This window comes from Mycteria americana, chromosome 3 (assembly GCF_035582795.1).
Source record: "Mycteria americana isolate JAX WOST 10 ecotype Jacksonville Zoo and Gardens chromosome 3, USCA_MyAme_1.0, whole genome shotgun sequence".
Classification (NCBI taxonomy): Eukaryota; Metazoa; Chordata; class Aves; order Ciconiiformes; family Ciconiidae; genus Mycteria; species Mycteria americana.
This window is the reverse complement of record NC_134367.1, coordinates 96,230,719-96,247,879: the sequence shown is the minus strand read 5'-3', so window position 1 is coordinate 96,247,879 and position 17,161 is coordinate 96,230,719. Positions and strand designations below refer to the sequence as shown.

The following is a 17,161-nucleotide window of genomic DNA, read 5'->3' as shown; positions in this document are numbered from 1 at the left end:
GCTTTGAGAAGGATGGTCTAAACAGTATGCAGAGATGCCTAAGAGCTGAATAACATATTTGACCTGGCTGCAGCCCTGAGTTTGTGTACAGCTCTGTTTCCAACACTGTGTCACTGCACCTTGCTGTGTTGCATGGTGCAGACATGCCTGTGCTCTTTGCTAACTAGACCAATCTTTTAAAAAAGAAAAACATATACATGGTGTCAGATGTATTTTTCCTCAGAACGTTTTTGTGGGGAAAACTTGTATTCATGTGAACTGGAGGTTAGACACTACTATGAACCACAATGATACTATGCACACTTCCAGGCCCAAGTTTCCCATGCTCAAAAACTCGAGATATGCTGCTCCCAGCCAGTGTGCTTATTGTGAGTCTTCATTCATTCATGTATGGCTATTTTGACAGTTCAGGAGAACACCACAGAAGTGCCACAATGGTAACAAAAGGCAAGATGAGGCCATCCGACCTACCTGTAACTTTGCATTCAGAGGATTCATATCCGTGTGAACAGAGAGAAAGTGTCAGGTACTGAAGCAGGGAATCTAGTATAACTGATGAAGATGGCCAAAACCTATGGCCTCCTCCAGCAGTCAGTGGAATTAAATAATTCTGTAACAAAGTGCACCCCAAATAACAAGGCAAGCCACCTGTGTCTGCACCACAAACTCTGCAGTTTTGCAGAGACTTTACTAGGTCAAAACACTAACACTGGCAAAACGAAGCCCCTACCCTCTCATGCCCCTTTTCCCAACTATTCTGCCTTCCTCAAAATAGCGTCTTTTACCCACCTCACCACCCAGGTCTTCCATTTTATTAGCACAGCTGCCTTCACTCCTAACCAGAGGGCAGGATAAGCCTACAGTTACTGTACGCTAAACAGAAACACCTGTGACTCTTTCTTTTTCATATACATTCATACATATACATATATTAGTTATTATTTCTTTTCTTCAGAACACTAAGTCCCAAGTTCTGCAAAGGAAAATAAATCCCCGTCCTTACATTCTCTCCCACACCCCCCACGTGGCCTTGACAGACAAGCACAGACGGTGCAGCAAATATTTCACTTCACTTTATTTTAAAGAAAAGGAGAGAGGGGGAGAGAGAATTCTTGTGGCATTCCAGAGGTCCCTGGACACTCATTCCAAATGCCGGAGTTGGGCCCTGGGTGAGTTTCAGTCTAAAAGAGAACCTGGGTTTCTAGGCAGCCATCCAAACTCAACACAGACACTTTTTTTCTTTCTAAATCAGTTAAAAAAAATTAAGACCTAAAAAGAAGGGGAGGGGGAAAAAAAAACCAAGAGAGAAGGAAGAGAGAGAAGTGGAGGGGAAGGAGAGGCAACCAAGGTAGCAGAAAATGAGTGCAACAGGAAGAATCCAAGTCCTCTGATTTATTGCCAATTTGGAGTTTTATCGCCAAGAGACAGAGTTGTAAACATGCAAGGCGAAGGACAGCTTCCCTTGTGGCCATGAACAAATGGTGAGGAGAATCAGGCCACTTTTCTCTCCTTGGTGACAGCTCCTGCCAGGGTAGAGGAGGCTGGTTTTAGAGCTGGTTCTACCATGTTTTGCCCACATTGGCTCTGGCCATCCTTTTCCCTGATGCACAAGTGAGGGCAGCTCTGGCACACCAGTCCTGGAGATGTCCAGCTCTGGCTTACATATTCAGTCACACTACAGCTTTGCCTAACTGATAGCATGCCCAGATCAACTGCAGCTCAATCTAACCAGCACCTTGGTGATCACAGGAGATATGTTGCACTGCTGGAGAACTGGGGAGGCTCCCTGAAGACAGTTACTGACTCTTACTGACCTCAGCCCAAGGAAAGCCACAATATCACTGCATTCTGTCACCCTGCACTTCATGGCATTAATCAACACCGAGTTATACTTAGAAAGTAAATTAATTGCTGAGAGTACTGCAATTTCTTACCTCACTCAGCTTAGCCCAGTTGAAGGATTTCAGTGGGTGTGAAGGCTGTGGGATAGATTTTTTCTTCAGGCTGGTGCCACTGCTGCTGAAGGTGGTTGTTGAAGGGGGTGGCATCCCCATGCTGAAGAAAGGTGGTGCTCCTGGTGGGGGAGGAGGCCCTCCTGGTGGAGGTGGTGGAGCAGGAGGAGGGGGGCAGCTGGAGAAAGGTAGAGGAGGTGGCAGTGGGGGCAAATTCTCAGACATGTGAGAAGAGGACAAAGCTAATGGGCCACCTGGAGGAGGGGGTGGTGGGGGTGGGAAGGAAATGCTGCCCCCTTGCTGGAAAATAAAAAACACACAGAAAAAGAAAGCAAACAGTTTAAAAGGCACAATAACTCCGTATTGCCAGCTGATGTGATTTTATTACGAGTCTCAAAATATTTGATGTTTTTTTTAAAGCCTCCTGCACTCAAAGCCATGCAATAAAGGGAGGAATCTCAGCTTTCATTTAAGAGAAAGTTTCAAGCCCTTGAAGTTGTGGAGAAGAGCTTGAAAAAAGGAACCATAAATGGCTCAGAAAAACAGAAAGCTAGTTAAAGAAGCCAAAATGTATTATTTTCTCCTTATGTATGAAAAAAGTTCAATCTTATGAACTTTTGAACTCCTGGGTTTTAAAACTTAGGGTTTGAAATACTGAATACCTGTCATTAGGCCCCACTAATGCAAAGTAGGAGAGGGGAGGAGGGAATGAGTCTGCTTTCTGCAATGTCTAACTTCTCAGAGCCATGTCCTGGTGAGCTGAGGTTCACGCACACTGCTGGGACAGAAGGAGCACCAAGCAGGAGGGAACAGCTGCAAATGTCACTTCTGCAGAGCTACAAGGCAGTACAGATGCTCTTGAAGCATGACAGGAATCCTGTTTCTTCACTAAATTTACTTTCATATCTGGGAGATTTCTCTCTATGCCACTGAAATAACAACCAGGGCCACCCCACTCAGCAGTAAAAATTATGGCTGGACGACGACACATGTGACTCAGCAGCTCCTGCAAGGAAAGTGGCTGAGGAGAAGGAATGGAGCAGCCCATGCATTATCTATTCTATACCACCAGCTCAGGGATTTCAATCTCAACTAAAAGCTGAGAAGCTTCTAAGTATTCATCTTTCTAGCTGGCTAGACAGACGTTCTCTGTACTGACCATAGAAAGTGTTTCACTCATAATGGGTTTTTGTTCATCGTTCACTAGTTAGCAGGCTTTAAACAAGGATGGGAAGAGTCCCAGTCTCATACCGAGAACTCATTAAGTTGAGCCACCAGGTCGTTCATCTGGTCCCGGGTCTGGCGCAGCTCCAAGGATTCCTTCTGCAGCTTGTCCTTCATTTTGTTCAGTGTCTTCATCATTTCATCTTTCTCCTGCGTCTTTGTCTCACATTCCCTCTCCTTCTTCTCTAGCCTGCTCATCAGCTCCGCATGATCTAGGGGGAACAGGCAAGTGGGGCTAATGAAATAAAGCTCATGAACAGTCCCTGAAGGGATGCAGGTTATGCTGAAATAAAGCTGACAAATCTGTCAGTTCAACTGGGCATGTATAATGAGAGCAGGAAAACGAAAACAGAGTCTGACTGTCTTGACAGGGATCTTCAGTGATCAAGACAGCAACACCCAAGTTTCACTTAGACTGTAAAATCACTTCATGTGAGGACTGAGGGAAGCTCCATCCTATGAAACACAAACTGATCACCATAAGACAAAAGGTACTGAAGGGAACAAAGCAGGGTTTGTCCACGAAAGAAGTTGCACCCAGCTCTGCTGCCTGCTGCTCTGTGACTGAATCAGGATCAGTCTTGCCTCCTCTTTTGCCTCCCCAAGCACAGAGGATGCACTCACCTTTCCGAAACTTCTCTGCCTGGTCCCTCCACTGCTTGACTTCATTTTCGTTCACCAGCCTGAAAGATTAAATCAGATCATTTAAACTTGTTCTGAGCTACCCAGGCTGAAAGGCAAGTGGCCATTATGTGTAGTGATCAGCAAAAAGCAACCTGGTGAATTTACATGTTTATACAGGATGATACCAGTGGTCAGTCTGGTTCCAGATCCTGATCCTTACTGTAGTCTAATATAAATATAAATAAATATAAATATACTGTACTAATATAAATGTGATGGCTTGTTGCTCAAAGTCCCAAAAAGGGATAAAGGAATGCCTGGGGAAAAAATCCTGATACATTCCTGTCTTCAGGTAATGCCCTCAAAGTGCCAAGTCTACTTATTTTGAAAGAGAGAAGTCATCCCTAAAATAATCATAGCTGCTGTGGGTTACAAATTACCCCACCCTTAATATGAGACCAGATTGCCATCTTTTTTTCTACTTTCTGTGGTTTTATTTTTTCCTTCTTGCAAGGAGGGAGGATGCTTATCTATTGGGTAATATATCAGTAACAAGGCAATGCTCATATCTCATACTGGCACAGCTATTTCCTATTGCTGACAGAAAATATGCAGGGCATGCTGGGGATTGATTAGATATGCAGAATGACGAGTAGCTATTGAAGTAGAAAGGGAAGATCAGGCACGAGGTTTACAATTAAGTCTGATATCCAGACAGACAGAAGGAGATCAATACCAGTGTATTTTTCCATGATGAGAAATCAGTTTTGATTTTGGCTCATGCCTGTAATAGGAGGGACTGTAAGATTTTTAGTACAGGAGAATTTGGTTTCATATGAGGCTTATGTTCCATAAAATGCTCTTTTCAGTGGATAATTCAGAAGGGTAATGGGCCATGAATTACCTGCAGAGGCAGATGGATGGGATGAAAAGTCCAAAAGTTTGGCTAAAAAAGGACTGAGAAGAGGGAAGTTGAGATGAGAGCCAGCTCATGTAGCTAGACTTCTCAAATGATGCGTCCTATGGGAAAAAATAATGGTAATGCCCTCAGCCAAGTCCGTGGGTGAGAGCATGCAGACATTTTATGAAGAGGTAAAAGGTTTTGTGTGCTAGGTAGGGGTTGCTTTCCACTATTTGAAATCTTTCTAAACTATGTGCTCATTAGTGAGGAATGAGATCTAAGTAGAGATGACCAAATTTTTTTTTTATTATTATCAATGAAAGCTTTCATCAACATTCTCAATGAAAAAAGGCACATGAAGAAGCCTTGTTATAGTATCATGGGTATTTTTTCTGCTCTCCTAACCAGCTTAATATTTAGAAGAAATTAGAAGCCAAAGGCAAGGACTTTGTTAGAAAATACCATCTGGTTAAGATGTCATTAGAAGAAAACTATTTAGAAGACTAAGAAGACAATGAGAAGCTGTAAGTTAAAATAAGAAAATCCTCAGATATGATATTTTATTTCCTAAGAACCTGCATACTTATAATTTACTTATACCTGCATAACAGAAATAAACAATAATAATGCAGCTTACATTTTAATGATATTTTTGACATTGAAGTTTTCCAGTGGAGCTATATCTGGATCATCTCCTCGTTCATCTTGAAGAACAATTTGTTGGAGTATTCTGTCCAACAGCTGCCACTGCTGGAAGTTTCCTCCATTCCTCTTATCTGTATGGAAAAAGACCACCCCATGAGAACTTCCATTTCCCTGCCAAGTGCACAGACCTGCCAACAGACTGGCATTCCTTCCTTTCCACCTTCCATCTCAATCCTGTATGTAGTAAATTATAGAACACAAAGCCTAACATCTAACTGTTGCTAGCAGATTATTTACAAACACCTGGCATATTGGAACAGCACATAACAGGCATGGGCAACTCTGTGCCCAATTTGCACATTCAGGCTGTGCAACCTTTTTGACAGATTAACTCTAACTTGCACTTGAAATGCCTACAGAAGTGATTCCTTTATGATAACTGTTACTCAGTATTTTCTGGGGCTTAATGTTGGGTTTTTTGATACCTAGGTAACATCATGACCAGGCACTGTAAAAACAATCAGATGCTCTATCTGCATGCTCAGTTATCTGCAGGTCAGTGAAACTCAACTGGCATGAAAAATTCATAAAAACATGACCAAAAAGTGTAGAGAGAAAGAATAGAAATTGAAGCAAAGGGACTGATCCCATGGATATCAAACAGAAGAGCCAGAGTAACAGAAAGTTCACCTCAGCTCCCTGAGTTACATAACCTAGACCTTTAGATTCTTTAAAACTGCTCCTGGCCTAGCAGGATTTAGCACTTCTGCCACCAAAAATCCAGGTCAATACCTAAAGCTCAAGTACTGTCTTAAAGGGTAATATCAAGGAGACCACTGGGACAAACAACTGCTTGAATTTGTGCATGGCAGTACTTGAATCCAATGAATGCCTAAAAACATACCACATTACTTTCAGAAAAAGCACACCACAGTACATCTCCCCCATGTTCCTTTCTCAGTTTGACTGCTCAAGTATGGCTGAAAGTAATGAAGACCAGCACCTCATACCTAACAGGATCAAGGCAGGCAGCTCTTTAATGATCTTGCTATGCCTTTGCTCAGCTGCTACACTCTGGAAGCATAACTGAACTGTTTTATTACAGTTAACAAGAGGATTCCTATCACTTCTCTTGAAAACAACTGCCAATGTTATTTTTCAGTTTGAGTTCAGGAGCTCTCCACTGATCCATTGCCATGAGATAGCAGCCTGAAGACTTACTGTGGAATTTCCCAGTGACGGAACAGCTTTCAGTACTGTATTGTTTCACCAGAAAAATTCCTCACTGCATTTTGTTAATATTCAAAATGGCATCTATTTCTGGGAATTCCCTGATCCAGAGCACAAGGGCTCTTTCTTTTTCAAAACTTCTAATTTAAAATTGTTAAAAGCTCTGTCAGTGACTAATTGGAATGTCTCAGCTACTTAATTTTATTTGCAAGTGCAGAGAGGTCACACTGCTGCTTTGAGTATTGCGACAAAAATCTGCTGGATGGAGTCAGTGTAAGATACCAAGCCCCTTACCTACTGCCAAGTTCTGAATGGAAGACAAGGGCAGTGTGTGTCCTGGTATCTGTGACCCTGTACCTATATCAAAGCTTCACCCAGTTCTTCAATATCCCTTGCTCTGCAAAACTGTGATGTACTCACATGGCATCTGCAAGCAGTGCTGGAGGATGGATAACAAATAGGGATAGGCATCTGTGTGCTTCAATCTCTTCTTGATCAACTCAAACATCTGAGAGGCACTTTTTGTATCAATGTGGATCTGAAGTGAGAGAAGGTAGTCAAAGAACAAGTGAGAGAAAAACCATGCACAGTGAAAGCCTGACTAACTGTGAAAGATCTGATCAACAGAGACAGGCAAATTTCCACCAACTAGACCTCTGCAGAGTATCCTGCAATGTCCAGCTGCACATTCCAGTGAGGAGCAGGCACATGGGTCTTTGAAACCAGCATTGCCATCCCCACTCCAGTATGGAAAAGATCCCCAAAGTAAAGGGCTAGAAAGGTGGGAGGCACGCAAAGCCACCAAGAGGTGTCCTGGAGCAAGCAAAACATTTGAGTCCTAGAAAGTGGTGGCACAAAAAGTAGAAGCTAAGCAGGAAAGGGCTGGGTGTTCTGTATTGGTGTGCGGCAAGAGCTGGTCATGAAGAAAGAAGAAACTATAACTATTCTGGAACATACAGCCTCTTACTGTTGCTAGAGGTTGTGGAAACTGTCCTTGTTTTATGCTCATCTTTAAAATCCACCCAATATAAAATACTGATCCTCTCCACAGGCTCTGAGGTGACAGTCTTCAGGATTTCCTGTAATCTTGGGAAAAGTATCAGAGAAGAGCCCAAGCTTCACCCATAGTCCTGTAAAGGGAATGTCTGAAACCGGAATGCATCTGGATCATCAGGACTGCAAACATGAGAGCAGGGTTGAGAACCTCCTCCACTCCTGAATCTTCAGCCAAACAAAAGAAAGAAGTCTTTGTCAAAGATACTTGGCAGAAGCCCTGCCCAGAAATTGTTGTTTTCATTGTTCACACATCACAGACCCCCTACTTGCTAAATGAGAAACAGTGAAAACAAGAGCACCAGCCACCCTCAGCACCCAAGTCAATCATTGTTTTCAGGGAACTCAAAGGGAAGTTGCACCAAGCATCCAAAGTAGATGTTCTGCTTTGGCAAGTTCAGGTACTCCAGAGAAAAACTTACCAGGTCAAACCGCTTGGCAAGTTCCAGGTCATCTTCGTTTCTGACCATCTCAAAGAAATCTAAGTGCCTAAGAGAAAACAGAAAAACAAAACAAACAAAACCTGCCAATGTTCATGGCATAATTCAAACTTAAACTAAGTGTGTCACTACAGAAGCAGCAACACCTCATTTCCAGCTGGAACACTTGCAAATTGGCAAGCCTTTCTTACATGAAGTTCTGGGATAGGTATGCAAGGCAACTCATGAGTGTCAGTGACAGGCCAAAAGGAATGGCTGGCTAAGGTATACATGCTCTTTGATCCTTGTGCTAAGACACTGTGTTGAGGTAAAGCTGCTAAAAATAAACATAAAATAGGAAAGGGATATTCTATTTGTGATGAATGCAATGCCTGCTGTGATAACACATTTCTAAAAAGTCCATGCCATTCTTGTTAACCAGATATTAGACCATTAACAAGTAGTTTCTTTTACACGGTGGAGCAGAGATGTATTCAGTGGATTAGTTAAACAGCAGAGCTCACAGCTGTCTTTACATTTGCCTATTGATGAGCACAGCAGCATGCCTCTGTTGGGATCTGGGGGACCTGGTGAGAGACACATTTGACGATGGCATCTGGACTTCTCTTGCATGGAGACCAGAGCACAGCAGGTGATGTGGAGAAAGGCTGTGATACATCCCCATGTATAGATCTGGCATATAGTCTATGTAATCCAGATATCTGGGATCCTCTCAAACCTCTGTTACCATTTTCATCACTGTAACTTGTAAGATCCAAAAGTGCCCCTAAGCCCCTCCTAAACACCCCTGGTTACTGATGAAAGGAACAGGGCAGTCCTATTGCCTAGAAGACAGATTCTCTTCTTGGTTATGAAGTTGTACCAAAGTAACATTACTGGTTCTGGCTCTGCAGCAAACTGTAGACACATACAATCTCTGTTGGGAGATTGCAACAAAGACTGCATGCAATCTTTCCCTGTGACATTAACACACAGATATATGCCTCCACCTGCTCAAAGATGTAAGGCCACTCTTCATGACAGGCAGCTGGTGCTAACCTGGTGCTTATGCAAAATCTCACGTACATTATATTTGCCCCCAGGGATAGCTCTATCACCCTATAGCAGCTCCTGACAGTGGATGTTTGAGAAAACAGTGCCTTGAAAGCTGCAGGCATAGGCCTGATCCACAGGTTTTTCACCATGTGCTTTGGCAAACTTGACACTTCTATCAAGGAAATCCCAGATATCAAATACCTACAAATCAGCCCTGCTTTGTAGGAAGGGGCTTGGAGTAGCAGATAATAAGGGATAGCAGCACATCAGCAGGTCAATGCCTCTCCGCAAAGCTTAATGTGGTCACAGGAGAAGGTAGACTCCTGCGGCTGCCTGCTCTTACACTTTAAAATGCTTCATTTTGTTAAGCAAATGGATTTTACCAGGCTCTTCATTGGTTCATCAGTCTTTTAGCTTCTTGAAGTGTCTCAGTCAAATTGTTCAGATTGTTTACTCCAAGTTTATTTCAGCACGTGGCTTTGTGAAGGGTTTAATTTAAGGTCATTAGAAGCTTCAATTACTGTGGAAAAATATGGAATTGGTAGTGGAGAAAGCATTTATTATCCACATAAATTTTAACACAGTAATTTGAAGGTGCCATTCAGTGTAACATTTTGTGCAGTAGCAGGGCTGTTTGAAGATGCTCCTCATTACTCTCTCTTGCCCCCTTAGCATCTCTACCCCTTCACCCACCACAGGTCCCCCCTTCTCTCATAGTTGTACCATTGCCACTGTTTGGGAGGTTGTGGTACAAGCTAGATCACAAAAAAGACTGAGCTTAAAGAAAACCTTGGAAACTCAGAACCTGTGCTTTGACCACACATACTCAGTCTCAATGAAGTCAATGAACTACTGGCTTCCCTCCCTCCTACCAGGACAGGCTTTTGTTCCAGTTTTGCTACAAGAGAAAAAGAATTAGAACTTTTTTTTTTTTTTAATTCTGATTGCCATCCCCAGCTTAGAAGAAAAGCAATTCAAGAACTCCTTGCCACAGTCACTGCCAATTTAGTATGTATATTTCCTACTTCATCTGCTGATATTAATTTTAAGGACAAATCTCCTTTTTGTCTTTAAAGGGAGTCAGTTTTAGGGAGAGACAGAGACAGGTTTGTGCTTAAATCTGAAACCCAAATGGAGAAGAGTTTCCAAGAACTTTCTGTTGATCAATAGCTGTTCTCAGAAAACATCTTACCTGTCCAGTGTGGCATTCTCATGTCCTCTTAGCTTGTCAATGACAGGTTGAATTCCCAGCATTAGAAACTCATATCGTAGGTGTAATCGGAACTCCAAATTGTCCTTAAAAAGTGAGGGAAAACCAAGTTACTAGGTTCCAAAAGCTTTTAATCACATTAAAAAAAAAAATTACTTAAAACCTCAGTTTTTCCCTTTTTAATAACCTCTATCCTGACACGAACTTAACAGGATGATTAATTCCAGTAAAGTAAGTAAAAAAGAAATTAATGCCTTTGCCTCTGTTCCACTTAAAAATACAGTCCTCATTTACTTACAATGAGTTCTGCCTACCCAGTCAGAAGCACAGCACACTCCATGTTGTTCCACAAAGAACAAAAATTATTAGTGTTTCTCCTGCTAGTCCATTAGATGTCTGCCTCCTGCTTACAGAAGAACAGTTCTGCAAGCTTCCTCCTAGTTTTTATGTTTATTTGTCATAAAGTCACCATATGCTCTGGCAAACTTGACACCTATTCAGTGGGATGTTACAGGACTGCCGTATATAGAGACAAATACATTGCCAGAGAGAGCTCTTATGATCTTGTCTGTTGTGGTTTAACCAAAACCAGAAAAGCCAATGTAACAAAAGTAATACTTTTAATGAAACAAAATCAGTTTAAACTATCCTCCAGACTCAAAAGAAAGTCTTGTTAATGAAAGAAAAACAACAAACTGTCTTTTCTGAAATGTCTCCCTTTGACATTTTAAAATTAAAAGGTATTGAGTTTGGCTTTGAGTCAAAACAACTTAACATTTCAAAACATTTCTGAAGGTAAACCAAAATGTTTTCTAAAAGGCTGAAATCAAGACGTAAATGCTTTGCAGTTCTTTAAAGGAAAAAAAAAAAAACAAAACAAAAACAAAAACAAAATCCCAAAGCAATCTTTTCAGTGCAAGTAGTCTATGTTATATTAGAAGAGGCTGGGAATGAAATAATATGGAAGACATTATAAGACTGATATTAACAATTAAGCATTATTTTCCACAAACTATATCCACTCAATAACACAAGATTTGTGACTTGATCTACTAGCCATTTCCAAGGTAAATTAATTCATGCATAACATTTTAGAAGGATTTTCCAGGGCAGTGACTCACCTCACCAGCACCAGCATTCAGAACAGCATTGATAAAGGACATGATGGCTGTTTTGAGATTTACTTCATCTCGGTATCGCCCCATGCTTCGGTCTAGCTCATTCAACAATGTCTGAAACAGAACAGCAGGCTGGGTTACAGGATATAATCTCATTTCTTGCACCATTTTGCGTACAGTTCATGGGATATGCCCACAGTCTTGTTTTGATTTGCTATATATTTGCTTAAATAAATAATTTTTTTCAGATAAGGTTGTTAGCAATTTTGGGCATGCTACAATAAACAAACGAAGAATAGTGATAGGAATAAAATGCCTACCTGATCCTAATGAAAAAAAATTTTTTTTTTTAAATAAGCTATTATTTGAGAAAAAGCAGATGCCCTTTATAGTTCCTGCCAGCATGATCTAGGAAAGCAGCAGAATGATGTCCTTCCTAGTCAGTTAACTCTCTATAGTGAATATGACAGGGAGTTTATACAAGCAGAAAAATAGTATCAGATTCACACATCCTTTCTACTCACAGCACTCATGTAATTTTCATTATTTTCTTGGATCTCAGCAGGATAGACTGCACTTATGTATACAAGGGGAGTGGATTCTAAAGAGAAGCTGTCTTTTGAGGAATAAAACCTATACGTAGACCTTGGAAGATTTCTCCTTGTTCCTTCACTTACAACCATTCCACATGAAGCAGTCAATTACCTACCTCTTGGTAAGCTCCTATTAGGGATTTGCAAATAACGGGAATATCCTCTCTGCATACAGCTCCAAAGCTCAAAGGTGAATTACACAGCTCCACTGGAAGTGCAGTTAAGCGCCAGCTTCCTTATTACAGAATCATAGAATGGTTTGGGTTGGAAGTGACCTTTAAAGATCATCTAGTCCAACTCTCCTGCTATGGGCAGTGACATCTTTCAACTAGATCAGGTTGCTCAAAGCCCCATCCAGCCTGGCCTTGAACACTTCCAATGATGAGGCATCTACAACTTCTCTGGGCAACCTGTTCCAGTGTCTCACCACCCTCATTGTAAAAAAATCTCTTCCTTTTATCCAATCTAAATGTAGCCTCTTTTCAAAACCATTACCCCTTGTCTTGTCACTACAGGCCCTGGTAAAAAGTCTTTCTCCATCTTTCTTATAAGCTCCCTTTATATATTGAAAGGCTGCTATAAGGTCTCCACGGACACTGTATGTCTCCCTATTAACCAAACAGCAGGGATATTTTGCATTCAGGGGGTATTTAGCAAAGAAATGCTTTTGATCTAATCTCTACATACTTATTGATATTTCACCATAATCTTGTGAACATCAGGAGGCAAAGGAGAAAAAAAGACTAGACAAATAATGTTGGTAGCCTGTGCCCTATACAGTCTATTTAGGATTAATTCCACTTGAATATTTACCAAAGAGGTTATATGTAGAAACTGATTAGCCATGAAAGCAACTCTACTTTTAGCTTTGTGCTGATGACCATGAATCTTCTCTTCAGGATCTTCTCTGATCAGTTCATAATTCCAAAGATGATTTTCCTTAATGAAAGAGTAACAAATGCCACTTGAGATCTGCCAGTTCAATTGTATGCGTACCACTCCAGCGTTAATAATAAACGCCTCATGCTCATATATTTGTTTTGCTTATGCACTAGAAAAGACAATTATTTTTACTCTTCCCAAGAAGTTTTGGCCATAAAAGAAGAATGAAGACGAAAATAACTTTTTAGTGTTCAGCTCAGCAGATCCATCTAAATAATATTTTGAAGCTATGATGCTGAGTAAGGAAGTTCATTTTCCTTTAGTCAGTCTTCTGTCTCTGGCTACTGAAAGTGTTCATTCATAGCAATATCTTTCCTGTGCTAGTCATCAGTTTCATATGTCTATCTTGTTTCCTGTAGAAAACGGACATCACCATGGAGATATGCCTCAAGAAACAGAGGGAATATCCTCCTGTGCATTCCCCAGGGGAAAAAATACCCTCCTGGCTTCATGCAAACTCTTTGCTCATTTTTGTGTAAAAATCTTTTGATCTATCATACACTGCTACTGGCAGTTCTTGTATCTGAGCATAGTATGTTGACTATCAAGCAAGCTTGATTTCATAAACTCCTTTTTCTTGCATCTTCTAAATTGCCCAGCTGGCACTTGCAAATGTCCCTACTCCTGGCATTTGAACTTCCATCACATCCATGATTTCCCAGTAGTTGTATTATGGCCAAATACCAACCCTTCCCCCATTTTGTTAGAAATGGGAATGAGTCTTACATAAAAATACATGAAATGCCCTACTGAGTCAGACTGATGGTCAGTCCAGTCCAGCATCCTATCTCTGACAATGACAACAGGAGACTATTTAAGCAGCCTTTAAATTCACCAACAAACGCAACTCTTCAACTTGACAAATAAGCAGAAGTGAAATAAATGCGAGAATTTAGTTCTGTTACTGTCAGATTTGACACTGAAATCCAAAGCACATGTATCTTCTTGGAATAATTTAAGTAGCCATTACTAGAGAAGCATCAAAACCAAGGATGGTTTTGCTGTTTTTCTTCAGAGACCTCATTCCTACCATATATTCTCACAGACTTTTACGAACATGCTAGACTATGCAACGACATATCAGATACAGCATCCAGACAAGTTGAAGGATGTTAACAAAAGTTTTCTATCCCTCATTTCAGAAGGCTGGACTAGGAGCAGAATGTAGTGGGGGCCAAGCCAAATTCAGGGCAAGAAAAACAAAAACTCTGGGTTTCACTAAGCTAATTGAAGAGCAGCACATCTTCATGTGATTGTTCAGCTCTAGAAGGAAACACCATAAGTTCATGCAATTCCTAAAGATCAGAGTCTACACCCACACACGGTGGCCGAACTCCAATATCTCCAACCCTTTGCAAATGGCTGCGGTTCAAGTCTTCACTTGAACATTTCCTGTGAAAAAGTTTTCACCACACCTCTTGGCAGCCAGCTCTGTGGCCCAATTGATCTTATGGTTGTAAAGGTTTTTCCTACTATTTAAGCAAAATTTTCCTCACTTAATCCCATTATTCCTCATCACTGACATCCAGTAGGGTTTCATTCAATCTGCAGCAAACCTCAACAGGCTTTGGATGAGCCCTGAGGGGAAGAAGCAAATCAAGTGGGAATACAGGATTTTAATTTGTTCCTTGTTAGCTCCTCTACTACAATTCCAAATTGATCAGGTTTCTCCCTACAGATTATGGTCTGTACTGACGGTGTTTAACATAAACCAGACAAGGGGGCTCTGGAAGGAATGCTCCTAATCTTCACCTTTTCAACTGACAATACCAAGCTTCCTTTATTCCTTCACCTCAAGCTTCAAAATTTCTAGCAGCATTAAGGAGGAAAACAAGAGTGTTCTGCCCAAAGCAGCCCAGTTAATATTTTCATCGGCAAGTGAAATCAGCTCCTTTCAGACAGTATCTAACACCTAGGCTCTTTCAAGACTAAAAGGAAAATTCTTTCTCCCCACAGGGGTCCCCAGCTGGGCAGGTGTTTCAGACAGCAAACTAGGCTGGAAGGGCACTGGAACATCCCGATATACTTTTCTGGGCCAGTACAGCATTATGACTTTGCAACATTAGTTTGATTCAAAATATGGCATGTTAAAAAGTACGTGTTACAATGTCATAACACAACGCATTCACTCCACAGGAGAAATGAGGGGAAGCAGGAAGCATAACAATAATCAGAAAGGCAACAGCTCAGGGAAGAGTAAGATTGTGCCCCTTTCACAAAGGAAACCAGTCATAAATAGGATAAAGCAGACATAAATGACACTGAAATCAGAGACTCTTCTTTCGCAGTTTTCATCGCATTTTAGAAACCTCCATATTCATAGGAAAAGCACCTAAGAAATTCAAGATAAAGCAACATTTTCATGGTCACACAGTGAGCCAGTGACAGAATTACACTAGTACTGATTTTGAATACATCAGATGGAAAAGAATCCCAGCAAGGGCACCAAGGGCTCATCTTCCTAATTCCACATTTCTGCTTTGAGGGTTTATTGTCTGGCTTTCCAATGTTTTCTTTCACCTTTCTTCTTTAAGGGGCAGAGTAGAATTTGTAGGCAAAGAAGCATATTTCAAACAAAAATTGGATGAAGAAAAGACAGAGCTTTTCCAGATTGCCTCAGGAAGGAGATTGAAGGATGCCTTTATATTATTGTGGTATTTGAGTAAAGATGAAATACTACACTGAAGAGGACAGTTTTCAAGGAATATCTTAAAAGAGGAACTGCAGACTGCCTGTTGGACATTAAAGGGAGAGTTATTCCAGGCAGAAGGGCAGCATGAAAGAAGGGTCAAAGATTAAAGCAGGCAAAGGGATCAGCTCAGGCAAGAAGCTGCAGCAAATGTGAGAAAATAGGAACAGCCACAATATAAATTCAGACACAAACATAAAGTATAGAATCTTGTTGTAAGTGCCAAGACAAAGATGATCCCGATAGACCTGTGAACACACTGAACAGCAGAGATACAGGGTGAAGTTTTAGTACTAAAAGGCATAAGTTCTGGAGAATCTCCCACAGCTTTACAGTGACTCCTCTCTGAAGGATTAGATTGATAATTGAAGTCAGTAGATGAAATGCTGGAAATTTAGAAAGAAGCAATATTTTACATCAGATTTTCCACTCAGAGCAAAATATGAAATTTTGTTAAGGAGATAGTCCTTCATATTCATAAAAGTTCTATCTATATTTTCCATTAACTTAAATTTAAAAAAAAAGAACACACCAAAAAGCAAGGACATCCTTTCCAAAATATTTCAGCACAGTTTGATTACTGGTCTTCAGCTGGTATGACCTGGTGGAATTTAGTAAAATTAATTGGGATTACAAGTGTTTATATCACTCAGGAATCTCACTGTAATTTGGATTTTGACTTTAGATACACTAGAATAAAGCTGTAAGTTTCCTATTCAAATAGTAGGAGTTATAGCAGGACAGAGCAAATGCAAGTTTAGTAAGAACCATATCTTAAGTCGTGGCTTTTCTTCTCTACTAATTCACCAGTGGCTGGGTCCTCTTGACTACTTTTGGCTAGCTGCGCCAGGTAGCAAGAGTTGGGCTTAGAACACTGACCAGTAAAAACTTCTGACATTCAACGAAATATGCCATGGTTTATGTTACTGTGTTAAACACATGATCTCTACATCGCTCCAGCACGCTTGAGCATGTGCAAATTGGAAATAATCTGTTCCAATCTAAAGTTTTCAGTAGCAAGTTATGCATGAGCTCAAGTTTTAGATAGTTGCCAGTAAATAATTCTGCACCTCTCTTCCTCCTTCTTACAAAGAAGAGTAGAAGCAGAACCAAGCACCCCAAATTTTTATTCATAACCATGATATTCCTCTGCAAGAAGGCAAAAAAAAAAAAAGAAAACAATTTGTGTTGGGGAAAAATAGATCTGGAACATTGTTTCTTACATTTACCTCCTGATTCCTCAAAGTACATAGTGCTGGTCACCACAGATGATATGGGGAGAGTGGGACACTTAGATTTACTGCAATCTGCAAGAGGGGAGAATAAACCCAAACACATAGAACACAAACAAAGTGCCAGCTTTCACAGGTAAGGAAGGATAAATTGACAGCGAGGTGGCTGAAAGAAATGGAGAATATTATCAACCACTGTTGTCAGGAAGGCAACTTAAGGAAGAGCAACAATTGCATTGATGTTATCAGAGGTCAGCGTTACCTGTAAATTAT

General features: G+C 40.8%; 1 protein-coding gene across 5 annotated transcripts in view; it reads right to left on the bottom strand.

The window, feature by feature from the left end:
- Window positions 1-17,161, bottom strand: part of DAAM2 (dishevelled associated activator of morphogenesis 2) — a 202,568-nt gene that overhangs the window by 47,494 nt on the left and 137,913 nt on the right. For all 5 annotated transcript variants that reach the window (XM_075496208.1, XM_075496207.1, XM_075496209.1 and 2 more), the window contains 8 exons: window positions 11,436-11,546; window positions 10,297-10,400; window positions 8,052-8,118; window positions 6,997-7,114; window positions 5,339-5,477; window positions 3,801-3,859; window positions 3,204-3,388; window positions 1,935-2,252 (listed from right to left, as the gene is read on the bottom strand). In XM_075496208.1, the coding sequence (XP_075352323.1) occupies window positions 1,935-2,252; window positions 3,204-3,388; window positions 3,801-3,859; window positions 5,339-5,477; window positions 6,997-7,114; window positions 8,052-8,118; window positions 10,297-10,400; window positions 11,436-11,546 (1,101 nt within the window). The remainder of the gene's footprint in view (window positions 1-1,934; window positions 2,253-3,203; window positions 3,389-3,800; window positions 3,860-5,338; window positions 5,478-6,996; window positions 7,115-8,051; window positions 8,119-10,296; window positions 10,401-11,435; window positions 11,547-17,161) is intronic.